Genomic DNA, 13,990 nt, shown 5'->3' on the forward strand with positions numbered 1-13,990 from the left:
TGTTCAGGCATTTATACCTAAAGACATATTGATACCCAAAAATATGTTGAAACTACTTTCCCTCCTGAATTGTTCTGTTTTTCTTGGATTTGACTTTCATTAAGTCCATGAAGCTTTTGATGAATGCACTCAGTAATGATTTTTTTTCCCTTCTTGTTCAATTGCCTCAGTGCTTGTCAGATAATAGATGATAGTAGAGGCATAAGGTATTACAGAAGGAAAGCCAAATATATGTGTGCCTGAATATACAAAATTTGAAATACATTTTTTACTAAATTCAGCCCTACTTAAAAGGACAACATTTTTAACATTGCCAATAAAATGCTAGCAGTATAAAAATTTTACTGTCTCTTTTCAGCAAAAAATAATGACAAAGGCACTATTGAGTTGGGAAACTGACCCTGCAATAAATTGGTTTGCAGCACACAGTGACAGGTCAAATATTGATTTAATCTTGCATCTTACAGACAGCTACAGCAGAGTTTTCTAGTGGAGATCACTCTGAACTGGGTCGCTGGTGTTCCTGTGTTTATGAAACATGCTGGTGTTTGTCCTTCCTGCAGAGTGTTTTTTAATTCTGCTCTGTTTTTCTGCTGCGTGCAGAGAGGAGAGACGGCGCTGCACATGGCATCCAGGGCTGGCCAGACAGAGGTCGTCCGACACCTGGTGCAGAACGGAGCCCAGGTGGAGGCAAAAGCCAAGGTGAGGACATGGCCCAGGTGTAGCATACCTGGATGTTGGACATACTGAGCAAAGCAAAGATTCACATTCATCTTGAGTGTGGCCTTCAGAATGAGGAAGAGGTGAAGCCAAACCTTTGTGATGCCCACTGATAGTTTGTTATGTTCCCTCTCACTGTAGCCACGAGTGATCCATCTCTAAGAGAGAGCAGATGTCTGGTTGATACCATCCCAGCTTTTAATGTAAATTATCATGTGTTTGAAGGGTTTTGTTTGGAATTGGGACTTAAGGAGGGAGAGGAAGTCCTCAAATATGATTTTATTTCAGCAGAACTGGAAACCCCTGGCTTCTGGTGTCTCCTGTCATGTCCCTAAAGCAACAGCCTGGATGTATTCAAAAATAGATAGACTTTAAAGAACATCACTTAAAGGAAGGAGACACAGTGAAAGTATATATTAGAGGGCTTCAAAGAAGGAACAGATCCTATAGAAACAATTGCAGTTGAGGAAGGTAAGGGTGGAGGAAAACAAAACAGTCAAGAGGCATGAAGGAACATGCAAAATTATGGAAATCAAAGAGTTCCAGGAAACAGGCAGGGCAAGGAGATAAATGGGTGCAATAAATAGCAGTCTAAATAGGTAAACTCAGGAAATTTTTTCCCCAAATGGTCATAAAATGGAAAAAACAAAAAAAAAAAAAAAACAAACCCAACCCAAAAACAAACAAACCAAAACAAATAAGCAAAAAGAACTAAACCAAACCTGAAGTATTTTTCCTTGTGAAATTATCTGTGAATTGGGTCATAAGTAAGTTTGCTGTTAAGATTATCTACTTATAAGGAACTCTGACTAAATATTTATAGCTGATGCATCATATCTGCAAGGAGCCCGACAGTAGAACTGATTTATGTGGTTTGTAAATCTCCAAAGACAGTCTTGAAAGTGAGCAGCTCCTGCTCAGAAGCAGTCATGCAAATATTTTCTGAGTAAATTCACAGAATTATTTAATTTGTGCAAACTGCCATTGCCTGTGATCAGTTTGTTATTATAAATAACAACAAAATCCAAACAGTAGATTATACACCAATGCTAACATCAGCTGTGAGAAATTTGTGGGAAACAGGCACAAACTGGAATAATTTAAGAACCACAAAGATGCTCCCCCAGTCAGAGGAGAACTGCCCTGCAGAGGAGCAACATTTATATCCTGGCATGCTCCCATCCTAAACCCAGAGGTGTAAAATTGATCTTGTAGGGCAGAAGTCTCCCTTGAAGAGAACAGCCCAGAACTACAGGACATGGGGTAGAAGTGCTTGAAAGGTAGGAAATTCAGCAGGAGAAAATGGGGAGAGAAATATGCTTGGCCAGACTGTTGTGATAGTGTGCTTAATGCAAAGATTGTACAACAGAGAAGGAGGAGAACAAAAATACAAAAACAAATAATGAAGTGATAAGAAATTATCTCTTAAATGCTCAGAACAAGGTCACAACACCCTAATATTTTCATTGAAGGAAAAGAAATAAATCATGTGATTAATGAACAGTGAAACACCTATACTTAAAACTATTCAGATTATTGTCTTCTGAATGAGAAGTAGAAAGTGACAATTAATTTCCACATCATGCTCTATCATCAGTTACATCTATGGAAAAGTTAACTGCAAAGTGCCAAACAATTGTTAGAGTTGATTTTGTTCTAAGCCTGTTTGTCTGCAAAGCAAAGTGAGGGAAATCCAGATAAGGAAGAAAATTGGATGGATTTTTATGGATTATGTCACTGTCTGGAGTATTTTGTGATGCACTAATAAAGAGCAAGATATCTTTATGATATGACACAGAGAAAGCCAGTGTACAACATTCTAGCTAGGACCTCAGTAGAATTTCTCATCTGCAATTTTGAACAGTGACAGAACGTGGGCAAATATTTTGTGTCCCAAAGTGAGGCACAGTTTTGTCACGCAGGCCTGTGTTGTTCCCTCTGTGTTTAGGATGACCAAACGCCGCTGCACATTTCTGCCCGCCTGGGAAAAGCAGACATTGTGCAGCAGCTGCTGCAGCAGGGAGCATCTCCCAATGCAGCCACCACGTCAGGCTACACACCCCTGCACCTTTCTGCTCGGGAAGGGCATGAAGATGTAGCTTCTGTTCTTTTGGATCATGGTGCATCTCTGTCTATCATCACCAAGGTAAGCCAGCTGCAGGAGTGACAGCTCAAATGATGGAACATACCTCTAGCAAGGGCTGCTTGTGAACTGAATGTTGCAAGAGTCATATACATGTCAGTGTGTGAGCTACATTTTATTAAAAGGATGCAAGCTTCACGCTTGTACCTCAGGACCTGATGTATAACACATCCTAGTGAGCAGACATGCATTTTCTTGGAGTGGAATGAATGCAGGGCAGGAATTCCAGGTGGGTGTTGACAGGCATGCCCTTGGGTCTTTAGTAGAGTGAAGAAAGGAACCAACTCTTCCTTTGTTTAACATAGATGGAGCTTTGCCTTGCAAGGGGAAGGATCTCCAGACCCCACAGGGCAGTTGGGAATCTGCAGACTTGCTGCCTGTACTCAGGACTACTTAAAGGGATGGATGGAAGCAGCTGCATCCTTGCAGATCAGAGACAAACCTTGCCCTGAGAAAGAGTGCCTGGGGTTGCTATACTATTTCTTTCTCTTACAGAAAGGATTTACTCCACTACATGTGGCTGCAAAGTACGGAAAAATTGAGGTAGCCAACCTCCTGCTTCAGAAGAATGCATCCCCTGATGCTTCTGGAAAGGTAGGACAGAATAAGCTACTGCCATTTGCCCAGCAAATATCTCAAACCAGATAATATTTTATTAATATCCTCCTACCTACTTACCATCATACTATTATCCACAGCCTGGGTTTAGCTGGTTTCATGTGGTATTCCAATTCCTGCTGGGGCTGCCAAGAGCCAGCAAACTCTCCATAAAGTGACTTTTATTGTCATTGATTGACAACAAAGTGATGTGCTCTGTGTTCACATCCAGAGGAATGGAGGCAAACCATTCCCCTGTGTTCCTACCCAGACTGTTTACAGTCCTTATCAGAATATTTGGGTAGCTGTCTCTGCTTCCCCAGGTCTCATGACTGAGGTGGAAGTCAAAGGCCAATCAGACCCCAAGCTTTTTAAACCAGCCCAGCACGGATTTTTACAGATCCAAGGGGAAGTCTACTTATTCACTGCAGTAAAAGGAAAACATTTGCCAAGGGTGTGACTTCCTTACCCCAGGGTCAGCACAGACATGTGCTTCTCAGTTCATCTTCCCTGGGAAAAGTGAATGGGGCTTTCACAGCTCGGGAAGGATTTCCAAATTTGTTTAATTTTTTGATTTTAAAAGTTCCCAGAGACTCTGGATGCATGAACGAGTAAAAAATGTGGTTTTTCACCTAACCTACTGGAATTTTCCAAACTCCTAAGTTTCCCCTGGAGAGAGTCTGTAACAGCACTTGTTTGTTCTGCATGTGTTTTTAGAGCGGTTTAACACCACTGCATGTAGCTGCACACTACGATAATCAAAAAGTGGCGCTCCTCCTCTTGGACCAGGGAGCTTCACCTCACGCCTCTGCCAAGGTACAAGTACTGGCCACTCTGGGGGACCAATACCCAGGCTTTTTATGTCACTTTTTTCCCTCTCTACCCCAGTTCTTTCTAGGCTGTGTATGTTTGCAGTTACAGGAGGCTCAGTGAGCCTTGTTTGCTAATGTTTCACATTCACATAAAGCTGCTAGAATAATCCTGCAGGTGAATAAAACAGCAATTCAAAAAAGCAAATAAAGATGCAGAAGCACTTTAAATCATCAGTTTCAGTCTCAGAAAATACTGAGCCTTGCTTTCATTTGTCCAGTCTCTCCAGTAACTTCTCCAAGCTAGTCAACTTTGTGTCATTGCATTTTAAGATCTGTGCAGGGCAAGCTTGGGTTCAAAGCCCAACTATACAGGGGTACTTCTGTTTGTGCCACAGGATGACATCTGAGGTGAGATAAGTTTCTCAGCACAATATATGTAATTATTCATGTGCTTCACAATACTTCTACCCCAGTGTAAATGGACTGGCAAGAAATAAAACTAGTCACAGCCCTGCTTTAATTGTAATTTACTGTAGGCAAGACAATACCTAGTGTAAGGTTTCAGAGGATATGAAAGAATAAATATGTAAATTTATTCTGGAAGTGCATAGAACAAAGAGAATTTAGAGAAGCTTAAACTATTTCTTTTGTGGATCCCAGTTTTAAGTATGGGATGGATAAATACTATAATCAATCAAAGTACAATTTATATTTGAACAGGAACATTAGGTAAAGCAGGGTGGAAATATATGCAGGTTAAAGCAGGTTAAATGCAGTGTAAATGCCTCATTTGAAACAACCCAGATAATTTCCTTAAATCACTGCAAAAAAAGAAAATAAAGAAAAAAACAAAACAACAACCCTGTGGAGAAAGGACAGCTAGTGGAAAAGCCAGCATTGCAGTTAGATGGGCAGCACACCTTGATTGCCTTCCTCTCACATGTGCCTGAGTGCAGCCATAGCACTGGAGGCCTCCTGCATGGCTGAAGGAGAGGATGGAGTGTGCCATGCATGGTAGGTCCCAGAGTCTGCAGTGCAAGGGGGGTAGTTAAATAAACACGGACTGCCAGCAGCAATGGCGCAGTTTAAAATCAATGCTGTCGATAGTGGCAATCTGCCAGAGCTGTGCCCCAGGGGGGAACTGGAGTGATCTCTGATCTTTCACTACTGCAGCACAGCACTCTTAAATACCACGGGAGAGGGGGGAAAAAAGGGCCTTCTGAAGAGGATGAGAAGGCACTGACCCAGTTTTTACTGAAAGAAGCTGCCAGTGGGAGCTGTGCATCCTGTAGGGGCAGGGATTGCAGCAGCCCCTGCCAAGGGCTTAGGATGTCCAAACCAAGGTGGAAGCCCTATAGACTGTGGTACAGCATTGCACAAACTCATGTGTCAGGTCATCTTAGCTTCCCCATCGGTAACAGAACAGTTCTGCAGCTGCCACTTCAGGCCTCCAAGTGCCAGCTGTAAGTGTGCCTAGAAGAAAGCATTTGTTAGTGTTCTGCAGCAAGTGAGCCACAGCAGCAGTGAGCAGAGCGTCAATACTAAATAAAATTCACCATAACATGTTTGTTGCTTCGGGCACCCACTGTGCACTCATCTGAAAGATGATGTTGGTAACAGCAGATGATTTCCTGTACCTTTTGTAAATGTGGTCCAGTAAATAAATGTTATGTCATATCTCATCACTGGCTCCAGTTAGTTTCATCAGAAGTTGCCTTTCCTGTGACACCACTATCTTTAACACTGATCTTAAGAGTGTCTCATTAACCAAGCCCAGCAAAATTTGCCTTGAAGAGTGATAAGTGACAGGGTATGGGAAATGAGCATGTCAGAGTACAGTGCAGTGGTACAGTTGTTCTGATGAACCATTCTTCTCTTTTATAAGCAAAAATTGTGCCTAATTGCACACGTGGCTTATCCCTAATTCACGTTTGGCATCCACTTTACAATGACTTTCTTCCTCGCCACTCCATCCCCAAAGTCTTAGTTTTCCTCTGTCTCTTCATCTTTAACCATTTTCCCTTTTTCCACTCCTTTCCATGGCAGCCAGAATAATCCAGTACCCTTCCTTCTAAACTTGTCTGTTCCTCTCTCCATCTATGCACAATGACAGAGTGCTGCCCTTATGAGGAGAAGATGCAGACTGGGACTGAGCTGAATTTCACCTTTTATTTTTCAGCTCTCTTTTTGCCTTCTCTTTGCAACCTGCTGCTGTACATTCTACTGAAAGCAATATATATATATATATATGCCCATTTCTGAGGAAAAGGCTTAGAAACTGCATTTGTTGTTTTATATAATGTCATATGAGCTCCATTTAAAGGAGTTTGTTTTAGCAGATATGCAGGATTTAGCATGTAGTATTTAGGATTTATTAGATGCTCGTGTGGCAGTGGTTGTTTTATATGGCAGTATCATGCAGGAAGGGAGAGGATTATGTTTGTTTTTCCTGAAGCACTTTATCTTCAAAGTGAAAATTCAGTGGCCATGTGCTTCCTTTATTGATTGTGGCACAGTGTTTCCTGAGTGTTATTTTCAGATACCTTAGTATCCAAGATCTGAACTGAATCTGAATTGAATTTTGAAGGTTACAGAACCTTTTCCACATGCTGTGCATCTCTTGCTGCCAGCTTCCTACTAAAGCTCTCTTGGAATAATTTGTGAGTCCCCATGTATTTCTTATTTGCTGATACCTGCACTGCTCTGCATCTCTTGTGACCTCCCTTCCTTTTCAGACCAGCCCTGCTGCTCTGTGGGAGCAGGGAGGAGCCCAGACAGGTGAATGCTTTGTGCATTTAGGGAGATTTTATTGGGCTGGGTAATCTGAGATGCAAAAATACAAAATGGTTTATTCAGCTTGAGTCTCATCCTCCCTGCCCCCACCTTATCCCTTATTCACATGCAAATGTGTGCACATTTGTCATTTGCTTGAAAATGAGTGCCAATACATTTCTGAAAGACAGGAGGCTCTTGACTAAACAGTCATTGCAATCTGTACGAAAAACTGGTCATACCTTCATCAGAGTTTTGGTATTTGTGTGCTGATCAGTTATTCTTTTTATGCGTTTATCTATTTTCTGCCTGTCTTTTTTTAGAGTTACAAAATTGTGTCCTGAAATAGACACTGCATTTGTACTTTTAGTGGTGGGCTCCCTGGGTGCACATATTGGAAGGAATAAAAAGATAAGGAATGCATGACTCTAGAGTTGTATGCTTCAGTTTTCCCTTGATCTGGAAAAAAGCCAGCTTGTCAGTAAGGTTTAGGGTAAATGCTGCAAGAAAGGCCATATTTCACGTACATAATGTTTTTAATTCACACTGGGAAATGGGAAAAAACCCCAAACAATAACAGCTGTTCTGAGTTATGAACACACATCCTGCTCTTCTGTTTGTTAAAGATTTTATGTACGTTTAAGGAAAAGGAGCAAATATCTGTGAAACAATACTCAAACTCCTGTTTCTATGGATTGTCCTTTCCTGAAAAGGTATTTTTTTTACCAAATCTGAAAATTAACTTCAGAATCCTCTTCTTTGTAGCAGTACTTAAAAAAAATTTTAAAAAAAGATTGCTTAAAGGTGAGATACATTGGTTGCTACAGCCTGTTAACATTGTGTTTGACAGAATTTTTAGAACTAATAGCATAATCATTGACAGAGTTGGATAGGTACAGAAAGGTGATTTATCACCTTGTTCAATGAAGTGCTCTCTGTTGGCAGAATGGTTACACACCCCTGCACATAGCTGCCAAGAAGAACCAGATGGACATAGCGACCACGCTGCTGGAGTACGGTGCCGATGCCAACGCCGTCACCAGGCAGGGCATCGCCCCTGTGCACCTCGCCTCCCAGGACGGCCACGTGGACATGGTGTCACTGCTGCTCTCTAGAAATGCCAATGTCAACCTCAGCAACAAGGTGAGTCTTCCCCCTGCCTGGGGCTAAGGCTCTGTGAAAATCTGATGAGAACGAGAGGGCTCGCCAATTAAATTTTGCCCACTGGGATCCTGCGCATGCTGAAAACCACTGCAGGTGTTTCAACACACATCATCATCTCTCCTAGCAGGGAGCAGCATGCCATGTCACACTGAATGAACTGTGCCTTGTAGTGCCCAGAGTTTGGTGATAACACATTTATTAATCCAGCATTAATTTTTGCTAGTCTGCCAAAACATGGCCAGAGAGAAAATACCTTCTTCCCCATAGGGGCTACTGGGGCTGGCACCTGTCATTTGTCAGCTCCTAAGAATGTGCCTGCCCATTTTTCAATTGTTACATGTGTACTTGTAACTTTTGCTATTCTTTTTTTTCTTTTGTATTTGTAATTATTTTAGCACTATAATATTTTCTAAAAAAAAATGTAACATGTTCCAGAGAATGGTAGCAAATATTATCACCTAATGGTAACAGCGGGCTTGTTCAGGGATGGTGACTTTTTAAATGGGATCATAACAGAAACTTTGAGATTTTGTTCCTTAATATAAGTGATTCTTCCTCCTTAGTGTAGTTTCCGTAGCCCACAGTGACTTTTGGTGTAATTTCTCCTGGTGGCAAGAAAGGAAAGTTGATATATTTTAGTTTACATATGAATTCATAGACTATCAAGTCTGCATTATAGCAATGTTTCTAGCACATGTGCAGCCTTAATTCTTTAAATGCTCTACTAGACATTGTTATTTCACATTGTCAAGTGCAGTTTTAGTATGGATTTGTGTGGCTAGGCACAGAGGCAATAGAATTTTTTTTTCATGGAGAATATTTCTTATTCTCAGCAGGTAGGAAGAGTCAGTATCTTCTGAGGCAGTGGGTGTTCCTGCACAGGGTTCCTGTGTTTTCCTGCTTCTAACTTTCCAATTTGATAATTTGTCCTTCAGAAAGCTTCTCTTGCAGATGTGTTGTGGTTTTTTTCCCCCACAAATCTCAATTGTGTGTGGGTTTATGCACTCCATTATGCAGTGCAGGATGGACTTTGTATCCCCACAGGGAAACTTGCAGTGTGCATGTTCTGCATCCATTGGCTATCCCATTTTGCTGCTGAGGCTAGTACAGGGAGCATGATTGAAGATTGATTCAGTGCCACCAGAGGTTAATTACCTGCAGCATCCTTCAGTCTGTTCAGTTGTAATCTCCAGTTTCTCATTGTGCTGATAACACCACCTTTGGGGATTAATTCCCCTCCATACTCTCCCAGGGATGCACATTTCCTCAGAACACAGCACCTCTACACTCAAAGCCAAACATTTGAAGCTCACTGACTTCTGAGTTTTACAGTGGGAGTAAAAAGAACATTTATTTCTTCAGAAAAAAACAGAATGGTTTGGAACTGCATATTCAGAGCCCTCACACTGAATACTATTAAATCTTTTTAGAAGGTTTGGCCATTAATATCCAGGCTCCATTAGGTAATTTATAGTTGGTTACTGTCACATATTCATGTAAGGAGACCCACCTAAGCTGTGTTGCCATCAGGATTGCATCTTTCAGTGAAATGCAGTGCAACACTCTCAAGACAACTGGCCTTGGTAGGGAGTGCACCGTGGATGTGGATTTGGGTTCACAGGTAGGAACCTTAGTGAGTGTTCCTGCCTGATGTGACAGCTGCTACCACTTGCTCTTCTGTCTGGTGCTAAAGGCATTAGGAACAGGAGAGAAAATTAACCATAATTTTCAAGTGAAGGATATTCTTTCTCATCTCTAAAACATCTCAGCAGATTCTCTCTCCTTCCCATTTTATCTTCTATGCCTTTTGTGTGGCAGAAAGTTGCAGATTTTTCTGAGGTTTTAAGGATATTTAGATCTCAAGTTTTAAATCAGAAAATTACTATCAGTATGCATTTTCTATCAAGTCTGCTTACTCCCTGAGCAGAGAGAAATGGGTCTGATCTCAGAGAAATGCAGTTTTATATTTTTGGTTTCATATCTGAAAATTATCAAGTAGAGGAGTGAAAGGTAAGGAAGGATAAAACTGAGTGAATGTAAAAAACTTGTAGAAGTGTAAACAATGATTCAACACTACTTTTAAAGTCTGACTTATAATAAGGAAGTAAATAAGGAGACAAAAAATAGTATGTGATTTTTTTCTTGAATTGCTCTAATTTTCTATCCCACCTGTAACCCTGCATGTAGAAATGTTCCCTCTTAAAGAAACATAATCTTCCTGGTTTATCAACTGTGGGATCAAGAGTGTGGTTACAAAGCACCTTGTACAGTGAAAGTGGAATGTGTATCTTCTTTAAATTTAGTAGGATTTTGAGTCTTACTGATAGCTGAATTTTCATTTTAGTAGTCACATGCATCCTCTGGAGATCGTTAGCTGTTGTTTTTGATTTACAGAGTGGACTGACGCCCCTCCACCTGGCTGCCCAAGAGGACAGGGTCAATGTAGCAGAGGTTCTGGTTAACCAGGGAGCTACTGTTGATGCTCAGACAAAGGTATGAACACCACTGTCACATGAAATATTTCCTTTCAGGGAGGCATGAGCCTCTAGACAGGACTAGAAATTTATTTCAGGGTGAAACTGAAATAGCAGGAGAAACATTCTTGTATTAAATTATTGCGGAATATATTCTGAAAACTGAAGATACATAAACTCGTGTGTTTAATGTCAAGCTCAGCCTTTGAGCAGTAAGCTTATTTCTCACCAAATATTTTGATCAATATAGGTTTAGATTGTATCCTATTATTGTGCTTCACTGAAGGTAAGTGGGATTGATCTAGTTTTTGAGTAAGGAAATGGTTATCTAATATGAAAGACATATATGCAATGATGGTCTATTTCAAATTTACTTGCCTGAAAATGGTTTTGCCTATATATCTGGACTCCTAAATATGAGACCTGCATTTTCAAGGTGCTTGGGGGTGGCTTTTGAGACCCCCAGTGATGACACCTTTATGCTCCCTAATGGTGTACAGTGCTCAGAATTTAATTATAATGATCTCAGTGTTGATTGCACTTACATTCCTCATGTGTTGTTTAGATCTTGGAGGCATTCCTTTAGCTGGGCAGGAAATCAGTTGAGATCAAATTCTTGGACTGTAGCAGATCAAATCAGCTAAATGAACCAGGTCTCACAATCTGACCTGCACTCCACAGTTCTCTACTAGGTGTATTTCACGAGTTAGGTGCTGTGCTTGAATCCCAGGAATGTCCAGGTGTGTCAGAGTGTCCAGCACTATTATCATATTACACTGACAGCTCAGAAAGGGCAGAGTCCATCATCATGTCTGGCTGCAGCTCAGCTGATTATAATCTGTGGCAGAGGGAAAAATTCTTGTTATCTGATTTTTCTACAGTGTAATTCCAACTGTACCAGCTACTGATTTCAATAACATTATCCTGTGATAAATCTGAAATAGTTTTGCTAAAATCCCAGGAGCTTCTCCAGGTTTATACTTGGGTAATAGATCCTCAGTCTGTATTTTAAAGATGAACCAGTCAGGGTTCCTATCTGCCAGATCACCCAGTAGCAGATGAGATCTGCCCTGGTTCATTCTTTGCACCATTTCCTCAGATGGATGTGGTTGCCTTCCTAGAGATAGTTATTACCTGCTTTTGGTTTCAGTAGCAGGACATTGCAGAGCATGTTATTTTAACTTGGTCAGAGCTGAATCGCATCCCAAGCCATACAACTTGTCTGAGTGTTTGCCTTTGCCCCTCTGTGCAGTGCTCTTGTCTGTCCCACAAATAGCAAGCAGCCTAAGGAGACATTTATACTGACAGGTGCAGGCAGACACACGTGTTTGCTTTGCTGGCTCTCCAGTGACCAAACAGGATCCCATTCTGGGCTGCATGGCCTTTTAGTCACATTAGGGTGGTGGAAACATCTGAGGTACTGTCACAGCTGAGAGGCATGTCTGCCGGGTCCCAGGGACAGCCTGGTGCTCTGTACTCAGTTTCAGGTCTGGCAATGTGGTGGAGCAGGCAAGTGACTCTGTAGAGACACGTGGAAAAGGGCCTTGAGTTTATCATTTAGGGGCTTCCTCTGCGTGGATCTGAATTTCTTAATTGCATCTCTAAAAATTGATCTAGTCATTAGGTAAAATAGAGGTAAAATAAAGTCATATTTTACTGCATGCAACATGAATCTTGTAATCAGTAATAGTCATATGACTTTAAAGAAGAAAGAAGCAAATACCTTGTTGTTCACCCTCATTCCTCAGTTATATGTGTAACTAGTGTGAATAAAGAATAGTTTCCCAGTACATTCTTGTTTCCATGGGACTAATTGTTAGGAAGCAGCTCAGGGACTCCTGAGTCAGGTGAAGTCATGTTGTATTTAAGCAGGACTACTTTGGGGTTTAAGAAGTCACCTGTCTGGGGAAATTCTCCATCCTGTAGACTTCTCTGGGGAAGAACACCTGCAACAGTTTGTCCTCCTGTCCACCCTACTAGTTAGTCCCCCCTGCTGTAGGGCACTGTTTGCTCCTTGGAAAGAGTGCCCACATGCCTTGCAGGATTCTATTAGAGTGGAATGAGCTTTATGCTTATGCACTGGCATGAGCTTGTTGCTTTTCCACTGGCTTCTGCAGGGTCCCATCTGCTTGGGTTTGTGCAGCAGTGAGCCCTCAAGGCTCCACAGAGTCAGCCAGCCACATGGAGGTTGTCTGCCAGATATCTGCTCTCTGCTGCCTGTGATATATGAGAAGTGCCAATGCAGTACTGGGTGTTCTATCAGGGAATAGTTTCTGGATAAACCAATGATCACCCTGAGTTCCTAAGGAGAAAACTGGAAAACCTTGAAGTTCTTACAATGAAGGAAAAATATCACGCTACAAGAAAGGCCATACTTTGACCTCATGTTCATACAGGTGAAGGTTAGATGATTGGCTTGTAAAACAGCAGCTCTGTAGTTACAAGCTCTCCCATTTAGATGGATTAACTGTACATACTGCCTCTAAAACCAGAGGCAATGGGGGACAAGATAAGCAACAGCTGAGTTGGCTTCAGAGGCACTGTTGCTATGCTTGCATGTTTGCACAATCCTGCCCAGCATGTCCAGTTCAGATTCATTCCTTTGGACACACAGCAGCAGAGACGTGGCCATCCGTGCCTTGAAAGGCAGTGAAGCAGCACAGCTCAGAGTGACATTATATTGGGGATCTCTGCTACCAGCAGTGTCACCACTAATCTTCTGTTTTCTTCCCTCCATTCCACATCCATGTGCTTTTCTTACGTCAGTTTTTGGGGCATGGGTGACTATTCTGTAGCGCTTTTTTGGTGTGTTTTATTTATTTATTTTCCCTTCTTGTCATGTTTCTCATTTTCCCAGGATAAGCAAGCATAGGTTATGTCACTCCAGCACAGTACCTGTCAACAGGGGGAGAACACTCCATATCATTTAACTTAATATCACTAGGTCATTGGACTCTTGAGTAGGGACCAATGAACTATCATCTTCCTTGTCTGGTACGTGTTCTTTAGTAATCATTTATATATAACTTACCCTCCCCGTGAAAATCTCTAGAGTCTGAAATTCTGACACATGGGAATTCTGACCCTGCTCACATTCTGAGTTCTGCACACACTTTGGGGAGTTTTCAGGTGGTTAAAGAAGAAGATGGGGCAGAAACATATTTTGCATCTTGAAGCTGTAGCAGGGAAGAAAAAAAAAATCCAGTATTGCAGAAAATCACTTGTACAGGGGATTAGTCTGTATGATTAGAGTCAGTTCTGGCTATATAACTTATGAGCATTTTCAAAATTGCTCTCAAAAGTGAACA

The 13,990-nt window shown here is 41.5% G+C and overlaps 1 protein-coding gene across 4 annotated transcripts in view; it reads left to right on the plus strand.

Moving 5' to 3' along the window:
• ANK3 (ankyrin 3) overlaps positions 1 to 13,990 on the plus strand; it is a 348,817-nt gene that overhangs the window by 247,060 nt on the left and 87,767 nt on the right. For all 4 annotated transcript variants that reach the window (XM_079313269.1, XM_079313272.1, XM_079313268.1 and 1 more), the window contains exons 13-18: positions 604 to 702; positions 2,669 to 2,866; positions 3,359 to 3,457; positions 4,178 to 4,276; positions 7,990 to 8,187; positions 10,603 to 10,701. In XM_079313269.1, coding sequence (XP_079169395.1) covers positions 604 to 702; positions 2,669 to 2,866; positions 3,359 to 3,457; positions 4,178 to 4,276; positions 7,990 to 8,187; positions 10,603 to 10,701 — 792 coding nt within the window. The remainder of the gene's footprint in view (positions 1 to 603; positions 703 to 2,668; positions 2,867 to 3,358; positions 3,458 to 4,177; positions 4,277 to 7,989; positions 8,188 to 10,602; positions 10,702 to 13,990) is intronic.

The sequence above is a fragment of the Erithacus rubecula genome (genome assembly GCF_903797595.1).
Source record: "Erithacus rubecula genome assembly, chromosome: 9".
NCBI lineage: Eukaryota > Metazoa > Chordata > Aves > Passeriformes > Muscicapidae > Erithacus > Erithacus rubecula.